This window comes from Lynx canadensis, chromosome D2 (assembly GCF_007474595.2).
Source record: "Lynx canadensis isolate LIC74 chromosome D2, mLynCan4.pri.v2, whole genome shotgun sequence".
NCBI classification, from domain to species: Eukaryota; Metazoa; Chordata; class Mammalia; order Carnivora; family Felidae; genus Lynx; species Lynx canadensis.
Window position 1 is genome coordinate 11,512,128 of NC_044313.2, and position 17,585 is coordinate 11,529,712.

A 17,585-nucleotide genomic window follows, 5' to 3' on the forward strand; every position below is an offset into this window, starting at 1 on the left:
AGCATTTTTTACACAACAGCCAATATATGAAAGCAACCTAAGTGTCCACTGATGGATGAATGATGTTTTGGTGGGTGTGTGTATAAATCTGTGTGTGTGTGTGTCTGTGTGTGTGTATATACACGTAGGAATATTATCTATCAACAAAAAAGAAAGGAATCTTACCACTTGCAACATGGATGGACCTTGAGGACATTATGACAGGTGAAATAAGAAAGAGAAACACAAATGCTATATAGGATCTCACTTAAGTGTGGAATCTAAAAATCAACAAACTTATAAAACTTGAGAACCATTTGGTGTAGCCAGAGATAAGGGCTGGAGGGTACGAGAAATGGGTAAAGGGGGTTAAAAAGTACAATCTTCCAGGTATAGCATTTAAAAAAACTTTTTTAACCAAGCTGATAATAGAATTGTTTCAATTTTAAGCTGACCTCCAATTTTTTTTCCTTTAGCCCTCCATATCAGCCAGTAGGCCCTAGCCAATAGCAAAAGAAAGCAAATGTTAATGGCAAAACCAGGAAGGAATCAAAATGTTAAAAACTCATTTATTACAGACACATTGCTCATGGCTGAAATTTTATAATGTGATTTATGGTACATATTTTTAAATTTTAACATGTCTAAAATAAAAATTAAACTTCAGACTAAACAGATGATTTGATACTAAGTCGTAATTTGTGACAGAACTAATAAGCAGGAGAGTATTTCATGGTATTTCCTTAAAAGCACCATGACTTTTGTGGCACTTAGGTGGCTCAGTTGGTTATACATCCAACTCTTGATTTTAGCTCAGGTCATGATCTCCTGGTTTTTGAGATCAAGCCCCGTGTTGGGCTCTGCACTGACAGCTTGGAGCCTGCTTAGGAGTCTCTCTCCCTCCCTCTCTGCCCCTCCCCCTGCTCACATACATATGCACTCTCCCTCTCTCTCAAAATCAATAAACTTAAAAAAAAAAAAAAGTACCATGACTTTCATGGCCATAAAAACATGCTTGAGAACCACTCCCTTATAAAAGGAAATCCAAACTCCAACACCTGCCATTCCCGCCTCCAGGAACCTTTGTCCTACAGTATTCCCAATTCACCTGTTTCAGCCCCAGGAAAACACAAGCCCACTCCTGGAAAGCCATCTCCCCTAATCCTCTCTCTCCTTCAAGCTCAAGCATCAGCATTTGGAGGAGTCTTCTCTCCCCATTCCCAGCCCCTTCTCCCCAGGCCAGAAATACCACCCCTCCCCTGGCTGACAGCACAGAAGACGCTCTGTTCCAGGACCGATGCCTCATTTGTGGTCAAATCTCTGCCCCTAACTAGACCACCTAACCTTGTTCGTCTCCAAATCCCAAATACTGAGCATGGTGCCTGACCCAAAAGATATTCATAAGATGCCGAATAACTCAACTACACAAGCTAATCGTAACAAATCAGTTCTATGACTTTATAGTCCTATTGCGTATAAAGTGACGTATGTGAAGTTCCAAACACGTGACACAAATAGAAGAACCACAGAAATTAAAAAGATGGAAGGATCAACATAGACCATGATAACAACAATAAAAATAAAGTAGCCACGCTAAGTGCTAATTTCTCTAAGTATTGAGAAAATCTGTCAAATTAATTTGATTAATAAATGAAAATTAAACAAGTGAGTTTTTTCCCAGTTGTTCTATTTCTTTCTGCATGCTTTTTAGTTGTGGCTTTGTTTTGTATTGTTAATAATTTTTGCTTTTTGGTTGTTACTAATTTAACGAGATTTTAGTGGTCTGTTCTTGTTTCTTTAGATGGTGAGGCCTGAGAAGGGAGAACATGAGCTAACATTTACTGGGGGCAGAGCCGACTCGTATGACTTCATCCTCACTGCAGCTCTATAAGGAAGGTAGCATCATTCACATTTTAGAAATGAGGGAAACAAAGGATCCGAAAAGTGAAGCAAATTGCTCACGAGTAAGTAGCTAATAAGTAGTTGAACTGGGAACTAGGGTGACCAATCCATCTTCCTGTCCAGGGCCTACCCAGTGTTTGCACCAGGAAATCCCCAAATACCAATTTTAAAACTGCAAGTCCTTTGGCCTGGGAATTGTCTCGGTTCCAGGAAAATCAGGATGGTCAGTTACCCTAACTAGGACTGAAATTCAGCTCTGGCTGCCTCCAAAGTCTGGGCCTCCGTCAACATGACTGTGCCCTCGGGCAGGGAGCACACCCGCTGGCCTAACCATACCAGTATCAACACAAACTTCCAAAATACAAAGGAGCTAGTCAAAGATGGGTTTGGGTTTCTATTTTTAGGGCAGAAATCAACTTTACCAGTTTAACCGCTTTCTGTTTTACAAAGTTAGCTATCTTCTTTCTGGGTCCAAGGGGTATGCCCATCTCCTTCAGGTCATCAACTGTGCACATCAGCTTTAAAAGGAAACAGATAAGCACATTAGTTAATTGGTCTAATGACAGATGAGCTGCAACTGAAATAAGGAAATGATAACAAGAACCCATATCACTGAAAGCAATCTAAGATCCAGTCGATTTTTTAAAAGTCCATTTGTTTTTAAATCACGGATTAATTTAGGTTGTAAAATCTGGGGCCTCCACATCTAAACCATTCTATTTATTTTTGGCTGAAAATACATGCGTGTTGTACAAAATTCAAAAGCTACAGTCGAGCAGACAATGAAGTCTCTCTCCTCCCCTCCTGTCCTCACCACCCCTCTCAGCAGCCACTGCTGACAATCTGCTCTCCTTCCAGAGACACCTTCTGTATATACAACACCTATGTGGTTTTCCTTGTATGTGTAGCCTGCTATACAAACAGGACTAAACTGTGCACTTTTCTCATAACATACCTTAGGAATCACTTCACACCAGTATTTCTGACACTACCTTATTTATTCCACAGCTGCAGGGTATTCCATTGTGTGCATGCACCATTAATTATTTCACTGGTGCCCTACTGGTGGACATGGAAGGTGTTTCTGAGGTTGTGCTATTATAAACAGTGCTGCAGTGAATACCCTTGTAGAAATTCTCGTGTAGGGGCGCCTGGGTGGCTCAGATGGTTACGTGTCCAACTTCGGCTCAGATCATGATCTCACCATTCGTCAGTTCGAGCCCCAAGCCCCACATTGGGCTCTGTGCTGACAGCCCAGAGCCTGGAGCCTGCTTCCGATTCTGTGTCTCCCACTCTCTCTCTGTCCCTCCCCTGCTTATGATCTTTCAAAAATAAACATTAAAAAAATATATATATATATATATATATATATAAAATAGTTTTTTTTTTTAATTCTTCTGTAAACACTTTTTTTTCTTTCCTTATTTTCCTACTGTGTTGATGGGCTTTGTGGAACTATTTTGTAGGAGCTTTAAATAATAAGGAAATAAACTCTTTGCCCAGAAAGGATGTTCCAAATATTCTTCTTAATCTATTGCTGGCCGTTAGATGTTGTTTAGGGCATCTCCTGCTATGCAATCTTTCTCTTATGGCTTCTGGGTTTTGTGTCCTACTTAGAAGCATTCCCAGATTATACTAAAAAACAAACAGGGGTGCCTGGGTGGCGCAGTCGGTTAAGCGTCCGACTTCAGCCAGGTCACGATCTCGCGGTCCGTGAGTTCGAGCCCCGCGTCAGGCTCTGGGCTGATGGCTCGGAGCCTGGAGCCTGTTTCCGATGCTGTGTCTCCCTCTCTCTCTGCCCCTCCCCCGTTCATGCTCTGTCTCTCTCTGTCCCAAAAATAAATAAAAAACGTTGAAAAAAAAAAATAAAAAAAAAAAAAAAAAAAAAAAAAAAAAAACTCCTGCCTTCCATTTTTTAAACATGTAAGTTTCTGCCTTATCTGAAATGTATTATGACGTAAGAATGTTCAAACCATTCTTAATGTTTGATCTTACAGGAAAAACAATTTCAAACAGAAATGAACGAAACTATCATCGGTACCAGAGATTCCATGTCAATCTTTTCCTTTTCAAAAGTGCTAACATATTCAGAGAGGCTAAGTGCTTCCAGAGTTTCTTGCAAACTTAGGACTTCTTCATTTTCAACATCAAGGTCACAAGACTCATCCAAAGTCAGCTTTGACTCTTCAGGCATCTTAAAAAAAAAAAAGTCAAGGGAACATTACAAAGCTCAGAAAAACTTCCACAAAATGTCTCCTGACCTACAGAAAATCTTAAACAATTTTGCTCCACAAAGAAATCCATTTTAGGTAGTTTATCATCCAAAGTTTGAATGTTCTGAAAAAGAATATAAATTTAATAAATCATTCTCACTCCCGTTTTCTACAGTAATTTGCTTAACATTTTTTAAAATCCTAAACTTTCTTCCACATTTAAATTTATAATCTAGAAGAAAGAAAAGTGAGAAACTCCAACAAGCTACATGATCCTATCATACTTATAAACCTCAGGATAATTTGATTTATAAAAACATTTCAGGAGCACCTGGCTGGCTCAGTCAGAAGACTCATATGACTCTTGATTTCAGGATTGCGAGTTCAAGCCCCACGTTGGGTGTAGAGATTGCTTAAATAAACTTTAAAAAAAATTTTTTCCGGGAAAGTTCAGACTTTAATAAACTTTTCAGCTTCACTTCTAAATCTGAATGTTAATCAGGCCATACCTGCTTTTCCTGAAAATGTGGCTGCTTCACAACTCCATTAGCAACAGCAAAAGGCCCAGGAGACTTTGACAAATTCAAATCTTTTTGATTAGATAGGATGTCAAATAATATTAAAGAACCTAGAAAAAAAATTGCATTTTGCTTTATAACGTACTAATAATTTTGTAACACTAATTATCATTTTTTTTACAAAGTCCCTAGACAGAAGTCATACAAAAGTTAAATGTCATTCAAGATCTGATCATCAATATCATTGTTTTACCAAATAGCAAAATAAACTAAAATACAAAGCATTCCTAGGTAATTGAAAAGCAAAAGCAGAGGGGCGCCTGGGTGGCGCAGTCGGTTAAGCGTCCGACTTCAGCCAGGTCACGATCTCGCGGTCCGTGAGTTCGAGCCCCGCGTCAGGCTCTGGGCTGATGGCTCAGAGCCTGGAGCCTGTTTCCGATTCTGTGTCTCCCTCTCTCTCTGCCCCTCCCCCGTTCATGCTCTGTCTCTCTCTGTCCCAAAAATAAATAAAAAACGTTGAAAAAAAAAATTAAAAAAAAAAGAAAAGCAAAAGCAGAATCTAACTAGACTCACCGCATTCATGTCTACCCTTTATAAAACTTAAAACCTGGGGCACCTGGGTGGCTCAATCGATTGAGCATCTGACTTTAGCTCAGGTCACAATCTAATGGTTCGTGGGTTTGAGCCTCGCGTTGGGCTCTGTGCGGACAGCTCAGGGCCTGTAGCCTGCTTCAGATTCTGTGTCTCCCACTGTCTCTGTTCCTCCCCCACTCACACTCTGTCTCTCTCTCAAAAATAAACATTAAAAAAAGAATTAAAAAAAAATTAAAACCTGTAATTCTAAATCTCACACTAACATTGTCACCCTCTCTAAAAGCAGTGAGGACTCAACAAAAATCATGTTTAAAATGTGGATATTTGACAGTTTTACCTAAACTGTGACCAGCAACAGAGACTCCTCCTTTAAAGTCTGGATTCCGACTCATAAAAAGTGCATGTAGACGGTTGATCTCCATGCTCACTTTTTCCACAATCGTCTGACAGTAGGTGGGGCTATTGTAAAATAAAATATCTAGCAAGGTTTCATTGGTAAAGTGACGAAACCGACCAATACTTGGTAAGGTGATTTTCTTAATATTCCTGTTTAAAGAGACGAAAAAGTATATTCAGTCAGTAGCCACCTTAAACCTATAGATTTTTTAAAGTTTAGATCCTGATTTCTAAATACACAATGAGTAAAGGAATCCCATAGGCTAATTATGAGCTGATTCTGTAGACAGTTATTACAAATGAATCAAGATAAAGCAAAAATTATGTGTGCCTATAGCTATACTATGACTTTGGGGCTTCATGAAGAGTTATTACATAAAAGAACGCCTACGTAAAAATTTAAATTTTATTTTTAAAGATGAAAGGCTACTCTTCCATTTTTCTTCCAATTAAGTGGAAATGAGGACACCTGACAAAAACTGCAGCGGAAAGGACAACAGGGAATATAACAAAGAATCAGAAAGCAGCTTCATGCACTGAAAAATCTTTCCTGATTTGAGAATGGAGGTAGCCAAGTTCATGAACATCCACATGGAGAGAAAACACCCTCATAATAGGGCCTGCCTGGAATAACATATGGAATAACACAGAATGCCGTTTGTAGAATTCGTTTTATTAAACTACATGCCTTGAAACATTATGATGTTCACTAAAACCTAGACATGTTATTAGCCCTGTGCCCCAGCAGAAATGTTTACCTCAATCTGTGTTTCTCAACTGAGAGCATTCAAAACTGAGTGGGACACTAACTTGTCGTAGCGCCTACAGAGTGCTGCTGGTCTTTAACAACGACTGGAGAGGTCTTTGGCTGTTATGGGTTCGAGGCCAGAGGAGGGGGTGCGTGCTGTTGTTGTCTAGTGGGTAGAGGCCAGGATGTTCCTAAATGTCCTACAACATACAGGACAGCACCCTGTCTCAACTACTACAGGTGAGAATAGTATTCTAAAACTGGCTTAAATTCCTTAGATTCTCAGGGCACCTGGGTGGCTCAGTCAGTCAGGTGTCTGACTTCGGCTCAGGTCATGATCTCACATCTCATGGGTTCGAGCCCCACGTCAGGCTCTGTGCTGACAGCTCGGAGCCTGGAGCCTGCTTCGGATTCTATGTCCCCTCACTCTCTGCCCCTCCCCCGCCTTGTGCTCGGTCTCTCTCTCTCTCTCTCTCTCATAAACATTAAAAAAAAAAATTCCTTAGAGTCTCTTATTTATAATAGGAACACATACGTATGCCTACACACATGTGCAAAAACACACATGTAAACACACACAGATAAGTAGCATATAAACATTAACGGCCAGTATTTAAATCATATGTCAGGGCAACTAGAACATTTAAATAAACAACTGTATTTGTTGAATATATCTATTGAAGCTACAACAAACTATTTTATATTATGATTTAAATCTTGAATCTAAGTGTGACTAATCCGAACGACAAGTTATCAAAGTCCACAAACCTGTCAACACCTGTGGCGTCCCCACCCAAGGAACTGTGCCAATGAACAGGAAGAAACTCCACTCTGCTTACTTTCCGATCGTCTAAAGATTTCTTGAAATGTGTCTGCAGCAATTTCAGAGAAACCACCCGAAAATCATCCACTTAAAAAAAAAAAAAATTCAGGAAGACAAATTAAATAGGTTAAATTTTCCCAGCTTGACAGGTAGTTAGCAATTCCCATTAACTATGCCAGTATGCTTTATAACAAACTCTTAAGAAAAAAAAATAAGAATGACAAAATCAGTCCAATAAAGAAAAAACCAACTTTTAGGAAGCTCTTTTCAACTTTTCAATAGTTTAGAGGAATATGTAAATGAATTAACTACCACTTCTGGAAGGCAGCATGGCACTATGGGTACAGACTCTGGAATCAAACTACCTGCCACTGGACCCCTGCCCAAGAACCCACAGACCACGAAAGCAGAGAAGCTAACTTGCGCTTACAGGCCTCAGTGCCGCACCTACCGGTGCAGAGGACAGACACCCCCAGGGTTTATTGGGAGAGGTAAGTAAAATGATACACACAAAATGCCTGGCACAAACCAAGTATTGAATAAATACCAACTATTATACAAATATAAAAACAAAACTTCAAAAATGTAAGTAAACAGGCAGATTCACTGTTCCATTAAACAACTTCTTTCAACTAATTCACTTTAAATTTAAAGCTCAAAGCATAGGTATTCCCAGTTGCTAGACGTGCTTAGGCAGAGGGTGTCTGTCAGGAAAGGCGAAATCATTTCAAAGATCTCCCTAATTCTAATTATTCTAATTCTTCACAGTCTAGGATTTTATGAGTTACACGTATCATATGAGCAAATGAAGTACAAATTATTTCCCAACGACCATTTAAAAATCTCCTGTCCTTACAGTTCCTCAGCCAGTAGTACACAGCTGGAAACTCTCTTTAAAATGAACATTTAGGGGCGCCTGGTGGCTCAGTCGGTTGGGCGACCGACTTTGGCTCAGGTCATGATCTCACGGCTTGTGAGTTCGAGCCCCATGTTGGGCTCTGGGCTGACAGCTCAGAGCCTGGAGCCTGCTTCCGATTCTGTCTCCCTCTCTCTCTGCCCCTCCCCCACTCATGCTCTGTCTCTCTCTGTCTCAGAAATAAATATTTAAAAAAAAAAATTTTTTTAATGAACATTTAGTTTTGAGGGAACAGGTCTATCTTAGAAAATATTTTGCCAGGTATTTTCTATTTGTTTTAACATAAGGTTGTCACCTTTTGAATGTCTCTGAATAATACCAGAAAATGATAGTTGTTCCAGGAAAAAAAAAAAAAAAAATGAACATTTCAATGTTCTTCTGTTAGTTCTCAAGTCATCACATGAAATAAAATGACTAACTTACCACATTCAATAATGCTTCTAAAGCGCAAGTCACACACAGGTCCAATGCCATGCACCATGAACACCAAATGATCAACCCGAGGCATTTCTCCTACAAAAGAAATGCATACATGGCTATATACATGCAATATTATAGATATCCCTTTAGTCACCACAAACTGGGCAAAGAACTGTAGGACCCTTCCATGCTAATAAGCTTTATTACTCTCTATGAGATGAGAAGAACAAAGCTCAAGGTCCATCTCGGTAAGTAACAGTGAACTAGACCAAGAAGTGGAGGAAGGTCACCCCTGATCCCAGAAGTTATGAGCATGTGATAATCATTAGTTTTGTGCCTCCTGCATCTCCATAACCTTTGTGATTTCTTCAGGTTTCCCCAGGAGACTACTAAGTCCCACATGGAAAAGCAATATGCCAATATAAAACTTTAAAATATTTCCCCCAGTGGGGCGCCTGGCTGGCTCAGCTGGAGGGGCATGCAACTCTTGATCTTAGGGTTGTGGTTTCAAGCCCCACACTGGGTATAGAGATTACTTAAATAAATAAATGTAATTAATTAAAATAAAGCATTTTCCCCAAATCCTTCCATTTCCCTATACAATATATATCCTGTATCAAGAGCATCTTCAAGATATATATAGGAAAATCAAGTTAAATCTATTATCTTACTCGGGCATATAGGAACATCTACAAGTTAAATTTACTATTTCACTCTGGTTATTTTGTTCAGATTCACAATGAGTACATTTATTTTATAATTTCATAAGACAATGAAACAAAAACGAAGTACATAACTGTCAAAATAAAATGTGTATATTTTTTAACGTTTATTTTATTTTTGAGAGAGAAAACGCGCGTGCCAGTACAAGCAGGGGAGGGGCAGGGAGAGGGGGACAGGATCTGAAGCGGGCTCTGTACTGACAGCAGAGAGACCGATGCGGGGCTCAAACTCACCAACCACAAGATCATGACCTGAGCAGAAGTCAGAGATTTAACCAACCGACCACCCAGGTGCCCCTGAAATGTGTCATTTTCAATGGTGCAACAGGAGAAAGCAAAGCATATACACTGGAGCAGGGGTTGACCAAACAGGCCAAATCTTGCTCACTGCCTATTCTTTACAAAGCTTTACTGGAACACAGCTATGCTCATTTGTTTATATACTATCTACGGATGCTTTCGCACTGCAATGGCAGAGTTGAGTAGATCCGACCAAGTCCATATGGCCTGAAATATTTACTATTTGCTCCTTAACAGAAAAAGTTTGCAAACTTGCACTGGAGTAATACAAGGTAGATAAGGCATAACCAAAAAAAGCCCAAATGTATTGCCAAAAGCCTGGTTTCAACCAGCAAAGTGTTTCTTCACAACAATACGTATTTTAGAATTTACATTACATGGTTTGTATATCTTCAACAGGATTCTCAACTTAAAAATTAAGAGAGAGAAAACAGGATAAAAATAAAGATATGTGCCAACCTGGCTGATTTCTGCATGTTACAGCAGGTATTCCTAATAATTGCTCCCTTTTTCATCATTCTAAAAATGATGCTACAATAGAGGAGTCGAAAAAAGACCTTGGCCCTAAGCAAACTATACACACCATCAGGAATTTCATCAAGGTTATCATCAATTCCACGCTTTACAACCCTGGGCCTTGTCTGTCCATCTTGTGTGGTTCCCCATTCATCTGGCACTGATGAAGGCTGGAACTGAACAATAACCTTCAAGACATGACAGAAGGATTATGACAGAGCTCACAACCAAGTGCATTTCCACTACAGGCTAAATAATTTATTTCAATACATACTAAACTACTTCATAGTATGAATAATTTATAAATCAAGTACTCGTATTGTTCTCCCAACACCAATTTTATAACAGTCCTCCTAGAGTTCATTAACCATTAAAACTAGGCAAATCAACACCATTACCTCCAATGCGTATACTGGAAAATACTACAACTAAATCAGAAGTAGTATACCTTGATTTTAAAAATGTAACGTAACAATCCAGGGTTATGCGTAAGAAATTAAGGAAAAGTTACCTAGAAGAGAAGAATCTTTGCCTAACAAAAATATTTAAGGCATAATCCTTTAAATAGCAAGATTCTCAATTAATTTACAAAGTTCAATTTCAATGCCAAAAACTGATATACCCACCACTTCTTAGGAAAACACATATTCTGTTAAACCAACTGTATTGAACTTAGTCCTATGTCACACAGAACATTTTCTTCAAAAAAAAAAAAGGATGCATGTAAGATGGTATGCAAAATGTTTGTGTTTGCATCAAAAACAAATGAAAAACAAAAGGTTAAGAGTACTTACTAACAGGAGGAGAAAAAGGAAATGCAGAGTAAGAGGCTTTTATTCTTGATTTGATACCTTTTTATATTGTTTCAATTTTGTTGGCAAATGAATGTTTTTATTTTTATTTATTTCAGTATCAATAAGAACTACAGAAGTGATGAGATTAAAATTACTTTTGTTTTCTTTTATGCTTTTCTAAAATAAATAAATAGCCTATGTTCTGAGAAACTATGGTATGCCAAGTACTATGCTGGATGTTTTTGTAGAAATTACTTCATTTTATTTAAAATATGATCCTGACCATGGAAAGATTGAAGTAAATCTTTTCACAGGTGAGGAACCTGGAACTCAGAGAGACTAAGTGTGGTAAATGAAAGACCACCACTAATCAAGACCTTAAAAAAAAATAAATTCATGGAGACAATACGAACAAAAATAGGAAGAACATATTTTTAAAAGGTGAAATGAAACATCATCAAGTGGAGGGTGGGTAAACTATGATGTACACTAAACTTTAGCGGACACACAGACATCAACAGCCTCATGAGAAAAATTCAAATTTCATTTTTGTTTCTATGATCAGTGTGAATAAGTAAGCTTTTAAAAGCCACGTGCTTGTTACAACTAGATCCCTACAGAAGTTAACAAAAATGAGCATTTATCTACAAATCAAAGCCACACTGAGATACCACCTCACACCGGTCAGAGTGGCTAAAATAAACAAATCAGGAAATTATAGATGCTGGAGAGGATGTGGAGAAACGGGAACCCTCTTGTCCTGTTGGTGGCTGGTGCAGCCACTCTGGAAAACAGTGTGGAGGTTCCTCAAAAAATGAAAAATAGACCTACCCTATGACCCAGCAATAGCACTGCTAGGAATTTACCCAAGGGATACAGGAGTGCTGATGCATAGGGCACTTGTACCCCAATGTTTATAGCAACACTTTCAACAATAGCCAAATTATGGAAAGAGCCTAAACGTCCATCAACTGATGAACGGATAAAGAAGATGCGGTTTATATGTACAATGGAATACTCCCTGGCAATAAGAATGAAATCTGGCCATCTGCAGCAATGTGGATGGAACTGGAGGGTATTCGCTAACTGAAATAAGTCAGGCAGAGGAAGACAGATACCATATGTTTTCACTTGTATGTGCATCCTGAGAAACTTAACAGAAGACCATGGGGGAGGGGAAGGGGAAAAAAAAAGTTACAGAGAGGGAGGGAGGCAAACCATAAGAGACTCTTAAATACTGAGAACAAACTGAGGGTTGATGGGAGGTGGGGGAGAGGGGAAAGTGGGTGATGGGCATTGAGGAGGTCACCTGTTGGGATGAGCACTGGGTGTTGTATGGAAGCCAATATGACAATAAATTATATTTAATATAAAAAAAGGAGCATTTATCAACCACATTCAATAAAATCTTTATTGAAAGGAACCTTACACTTTAATATCTTTTTTTTTTCCTTAACACTTTAATATCTTAAACATTACCTTTGGATTGTGCATAACGATGGTCTCTCCACTTGGGAACTCTAATCTACGGTGCCACTGATTGGTGGTTACTGCTTTTTTATATTCAGCCTAAAATAACAGAAACATATAAGCCAAGAAGACAAATCTATGCCACGGTGAGAAAAAGGGTGGAAGAAAAGTAGAACTATGATGATGATAAAAATAACGTAACAGCAGTTCTCATGTACTATTTATCATCCTTGTCTGTCATTTTACGTACATTATCTTATTTAATTAATTACTCTCAATCACTCCTAAATAAGATTATCCTCATTACATACAGGAGAGAACAAAGGTTTACCCAGTCTATTAGTTTCCTAGAGCTGCTATAACAAAGTACCACAAAATGAATGGCTTAAAACAATAGAAATGTACTGTCTTGGAGTGCCTGGGTGGCTCAGTCAGTTAATCCTCCGAGTTCAGCTCAGGTCATGATCTCACGGTTCGTGGATTCGAGCCCCGCATCAGGCTCTGTGCTGATAGCTCAAAGCCTGGAGCCTGCTTCGGATTCTGTGTCTCCCTTGCTCGCTGCCCCTCCTCCACTTGCACTCTGTCTCTTTCCCTCTCAAAAATAAATAAACATTTAAAAAATTTAAAAAAACAAAAACATAAAAAAAAAAAAATGTACTGTTTCACAGTTCCAGAGGCTAGAAGTCTGAAGTCAAGTGTCAGCCAGGGCCGTATCCCTCTGAAACCTATAGAAGACTCCTTATTCCTTCCTTGCCTCTTCCTAGCTTCTTCTGGTGCTTTGCCAGCAATCTTTAGTGTTTTTGCTTTAAAGATGCAACACCCCAATTCTCTATTTTTACTTGGTATGATGTCAAGTCATACTGGATTAGGGGCCCAACCTTTTCCAGAATGATCTCGTCTTCACTAACTATACCTGCAAGCACCCTATTTCCAGGCAAGATCACATTCTGAGGTGCTACAGGTTAGGGCTTCAACATATCTTTTGTGGGGTGCAAAGGAGGACACAATTCAACCCCTCAGTAGACATTTTAAGTTCACAGCTGCACGAGATCGCAGGCGTAAAGTAGCACGGGCAGAACCGCAGTTCACTCCCACCCTCAAATTTCTGACTCCAAAGACTGGACTGTTGAACAATCTTCTTTCTAGGGAAGATTAACATTTTAGGGGCCCCTTTCAACGTTAACACAGTGTTGTTTTAATGTTTTCTGTTAGTGCCAATTGTCTCAGTTTTAATAACTACTACATTAAAAAATAGTAAGTAGGAGCGTCTGGGTGGCTCAGGCAGTTAAACGTCCAACTCTCGATTTCAGTTCAGGTCACGATCTCACGGTTGGTTGGATGGAGCCATGCGTCAGGTTCTACGCTGACAGCCCTGAGCACGCTTGGGATTCTCTCTCTCTCTCTCTCTCTCTCTCTCTCTCTCTCTGCTCATACCTTGCTCACACGTGCTCGCACATATCCGCTCTCTCTCAAAATAAATAAAAGTTAAAAAAAAATAGCAACTAAAGTGTTCTGTATCTCATTTCCAGTGTACATAAATTGAATTCATTTATTAATTCAACCATTAAGTAGAATTATCATAAGAAATGAATGCAATTATGTGAAACAACATTAACCACCAGTTTTAGAATGGCTAAGTCTTAAAACATTTGTTTCTATTCCGTTTTCTATCTATTTTCAAAAATCAGAAGTTAAGCTCAAGTCTTTTACTGAAGTGATCAGAAAAGAATCCATATGCTTGGCACGTGCTTTGAACAACAGATCCCAGCAGACTAAGTTGGTGTGAATGTTTGATACAAGTATCTAGTTTCCAGATCTGTGATACGCCCCTATAAAACAGTCTACCTTCAGCTACTGAGGCCATGATTAGCACCTCATCTGAACAAAGGCACCACTGAAAAAGCAATCTTCTCTGTGAACAGCATCAAAACAGGCTCTTAAAAAGCCTGCTTCGTTGTGAGCGGTGTCACGTGAGGCTCCAATGTATACAGGGCCTACGGTTTGGAAGGAAAGCATAAAAGAATAAAGCCCACGTACCTCTAGTTTTTCACTGAACTCCTCTGTATAGGGAATAAATCTGCTGTCTGTGTCCCCTTTGTAAAACCAAGTACAGCGTCTGACTTCCGCCGGCTCCTCTTCCCAGTACACAGCCTTCCTCAGTCGATCATAGAGATAAACGTCATAGCGCCCTCCATCTGTGCCTAGAACCACACTCTCAGGGTCCGGCTGGACTGGAGCACAAAGTTCACGTTTTAACCCGACAGTTACAAGGCAGGTTGAAAAATGGTAAGTAATGAAAAAAAATAAATGAACTTTAAAAAATAAAAGTAATAAATAATGAATATGGTGGCTAGTTGACCCCTAATGACACAGAACTAAGTTCATTCCTGTTTAAAAATTGAAGTTTGGGGCGCGTAGGTGGCTCAGTCAGTTAAGCGTCCGACTTCGGCTCAGGTCATGATCTCACGGCTCGTGAGTTCGAGCCCCGCGTCGGGCTCTGTGCTGACAGCTCAGAGCCTGGAGCCTGTTTCAGATTCTGTGTCTCCCTCTCTCTCTCTCTGACCCTCCCCCGTTCATCCTCTGTCTCTCTCTGTCTCAAAAGTAAATAAACGTTAAAAAAAAAAAAATTAAAAATAAATAAATAAAAATTGAAGTTTAACATTAATTTGTGCTACTCAAAATTATGACTCTTCCTGGAAACAAATTTGGCAATAAATTTCATATATTGAAAAAAAAAAAAATTATGACTCTTCCTAAGTGAAGAAAAAATAGCCGGAGCAGAGTTGTGAAGTAGGACCATAAAATAATTCAAATGAAAAATAAATAAATAAAATAATAATTCAAATAACTGGATTTTCTTTTTTTAATCCAAGCAGCAAGTCTCCATGAGGTATGCTTACAGAAGGTATTGAGGGATTAAGTCTCATGATGAAATATCATCAGGATGAACAAAAACACATAATTCTATACTCCAGGACTTCTCAGAGCCTTAACACACTGCATTGCACTATCTCAAGAGGTGAACGAAGTTAAGTCACTTTCAAAACTGCCTGACTACAGAACACTTGTCAAAGCATCTTCAGGAACAAGAGTTCTAAAGAAGATGTTTCATAAATGTCCGTTAACTACAAAAGAATGACAGAAATAGGAAAATTGACACCTACATTATATGAACTACTCTATGTCTCTAACTTAAAACATCTTTAAACAAAGAAGAAAATTACTAAAACATTTTAAAAACCTTGCTTAAATAATTCAGGCCTTCTATTACTATCACTATCTTAAGATACAGAGTCTGGTGAAGTCTACAAGGATTAAGGAATTTGACATTCACAAAATATGAGCCATGGATAAATACTATTTCTTCTCTTCCTAAAATGAGATAAAAATGATGCATGATCTGTCCTTACCTGAATTATAGATTTCTTCAAGATTCAAAGAGTCAAACACACTGAAAGGCATCCACAATTGTTTGTATTCTACCTCCTTGCAGTAAAACCAGTGGGGTTGAACAGGTTCATATTGGTTTTGAAGTAGAAAAGGAGGGGGCGTTTGCACAGAAGGACCTGTGGGTCTAGCAAGAGCCTGCTGTGGTGTTGGAGGGGTCAACCCCGATGGCACTGAAGGAGGAATCTGGAACACACCAGAAAGACAGGACTATGATGTTTGTCCAAAAAACAACAATTCCGTATATGCCTCAGACCCAAAGTAACATTCATAATGATTATCCTACATATATCTCTGGACAACCATTCAGTTTAATAATTGGGCCCTAAAACAATGTTTCTTAACAACAAAAATCAACAAAATCCAACATCAGTCTCAAAGTAGACTGGGCTTTCTCAAACTGATGGTGAAGTAAACTGGCACCTTTACAGAAATCAATCTAGCAGTATGTCTCCTGTGATTTATTTAATCTCTATAACTTGCATATTCCTTGACCTAACAATTCTATTTCTAAGAACTCATCTTAAAGACGTAATACAGAAACCAAAATTTACCTACAAAGACATATACTAAACGGTCACTTATAACAGAAAATCACTGGACACAATCTAAATGTCTAACAGAGACCTGATTAAGTACATTATCTGTGACTTAAAGGGTGGAATTCTCTAGAGCCATTAAAAATGTTTTAGGAAAGGGGCACCTGGGTGGCTCAGTCGGTTAAGCGTCCTACTTCAACTCAGGTCATCATCTCGCAGTTTGTGAGTTCAAGCCCCACGTCGGGTTCTGTGCTGACAGCTCAGAGCCTGGAGCCTGCTTTGGATTCTGTGTCTCCTCCTCTCTCTGCCCCTCCCCTGCTCATGCTCTGTCTCTCTCTCTCTCTCTCTCTCTCAATAATAAATAAATGTTAAAAAAAATTTTTTTTAACGTTTTAGAAAACAATCTTAACATCTAAAAAACGTTCACAGAAATCATATACAATGTTTGTCTACAAAAAAAGATAAAACATAAAAAAAATGAGAAGAAGGGTTATCCAGATGCAATTTTTAATCATTTGACTATTCTGCGTTTTTCAAATTTTCTGCACTGGAAATACTTTTAAAATCAGAATCAGGGATGCCTGGGTGGCTCAGTCAGTTAAGCATCTGACTCTGGATTTCGGCTCAGATCATGATCTCACGATTTGTGGGTTTGAGCCCTGCATCAGGCTCCACACCGGGATTCTCCCTCTCCCCCTCTCTCTCTGGCCATCCCCTGCTTATGCAAGTTCTCTCTCCCTCTTTGTCAAAAAATAAACTTAAAAAAAATTTAAACATGATGTGGCGCCTGGGTGGCTCAGTCGGTTAAATGTCTGACTTCAGCTCAGGTCATGATCTCACAGTTCATGAGTTTGAACCCCACATGGGGCTCTGTGCTGGCAGCTCAGAGCCTAGAGCCTGCTTTGGATTCTGCATCTCCCTCTCTCTCTGCCCCTCCCCCACTTGTCTCCCTCAAAAATAAACAGTAAAAAAATTAAAATAAAAAAACAATTTTTTTAATTAGAAAACAATTATTTTTACATGTTTTAATTAAAAATCATTTTGGAATGTTGTATCAATGTTAAAATTACGGAGGTGATAACTGTACTGTGGTTATGTAAAAGGACATCCTTATTCTTAGAAATTTGCACTAAAATAGTTAGGAGTAAAGAGTCATAATGCATTCAACTGACATTTCCCAAACAACTTGCACACACACATAGTGACAAGGGGAGAGAGAGGATGTCCAAATGTGTGAGTGTGTGCCTGTGCACAAGTAAAAGAACAAATGGGGTAAAATGTTAATGAC

The 17,585-nt window shown here is 38.9% G+C and overlaps 1 protein-coding gene across 5 annotated transcripts in view; it reads right to left on the reverse strand.

Annotated features, from left to right (window-relative positions):
• LOC115527083 (SEC23 interacting protein) overlaps positions 1 to 17,585 on the reverse strand; it is a 43,298-nt gene that overhangs the window by 19,652 nt on the left and 6,061 nt on the right. For all 5 annotated transcript variants that reach the window (XM_030334479.2, XM_030334476.2, XM_030334477.2 and 2 more), the window contains exons 3-12: positions 15,722 to 15,944; positions 14,349 to 14,542; positions 12,321 to 12,410; positions 10,115 to 10,235; positions 8,513 to 8,602; positions 7,119 to 7,260; positions 5,544 to 5,752; positions 4,604 to 4,722; positions 3,923 to 4,075; positions 2,304 to 2,399 (exon numbers count right to left, since the gene is read on the reverse strand). In XM_030334479.2, the coding sequence (XP_030190339.1) occupies positions 2,304 to 2,399; positions 3,923 to 4,075; positions 4,604 to 4,722; positions 5,544 to 5,752; positions 7,119 to 7,260; positions 8,513 to 8,602; positions 10,115 to 10,235; positions 12,321 to 12,410; positions 14,349 to 14,542; positions 15,722 to 15,944 (1,437 nt within the window). The remainder of the gene's footprint in view (positions 1 to 2,303; positions 2,400 to 3,922; positions 4,076 to 4,603; positions 4,723 to 5,543; positions 5,753 to 7,118; positions 7,261 to 8,512; positions 8,603 to 10,114; positions 10,236 to 12,320; positions 12,411 to 14,348; positions 14,543 to 15,721; positions 15,945 to 17,585) is intronic.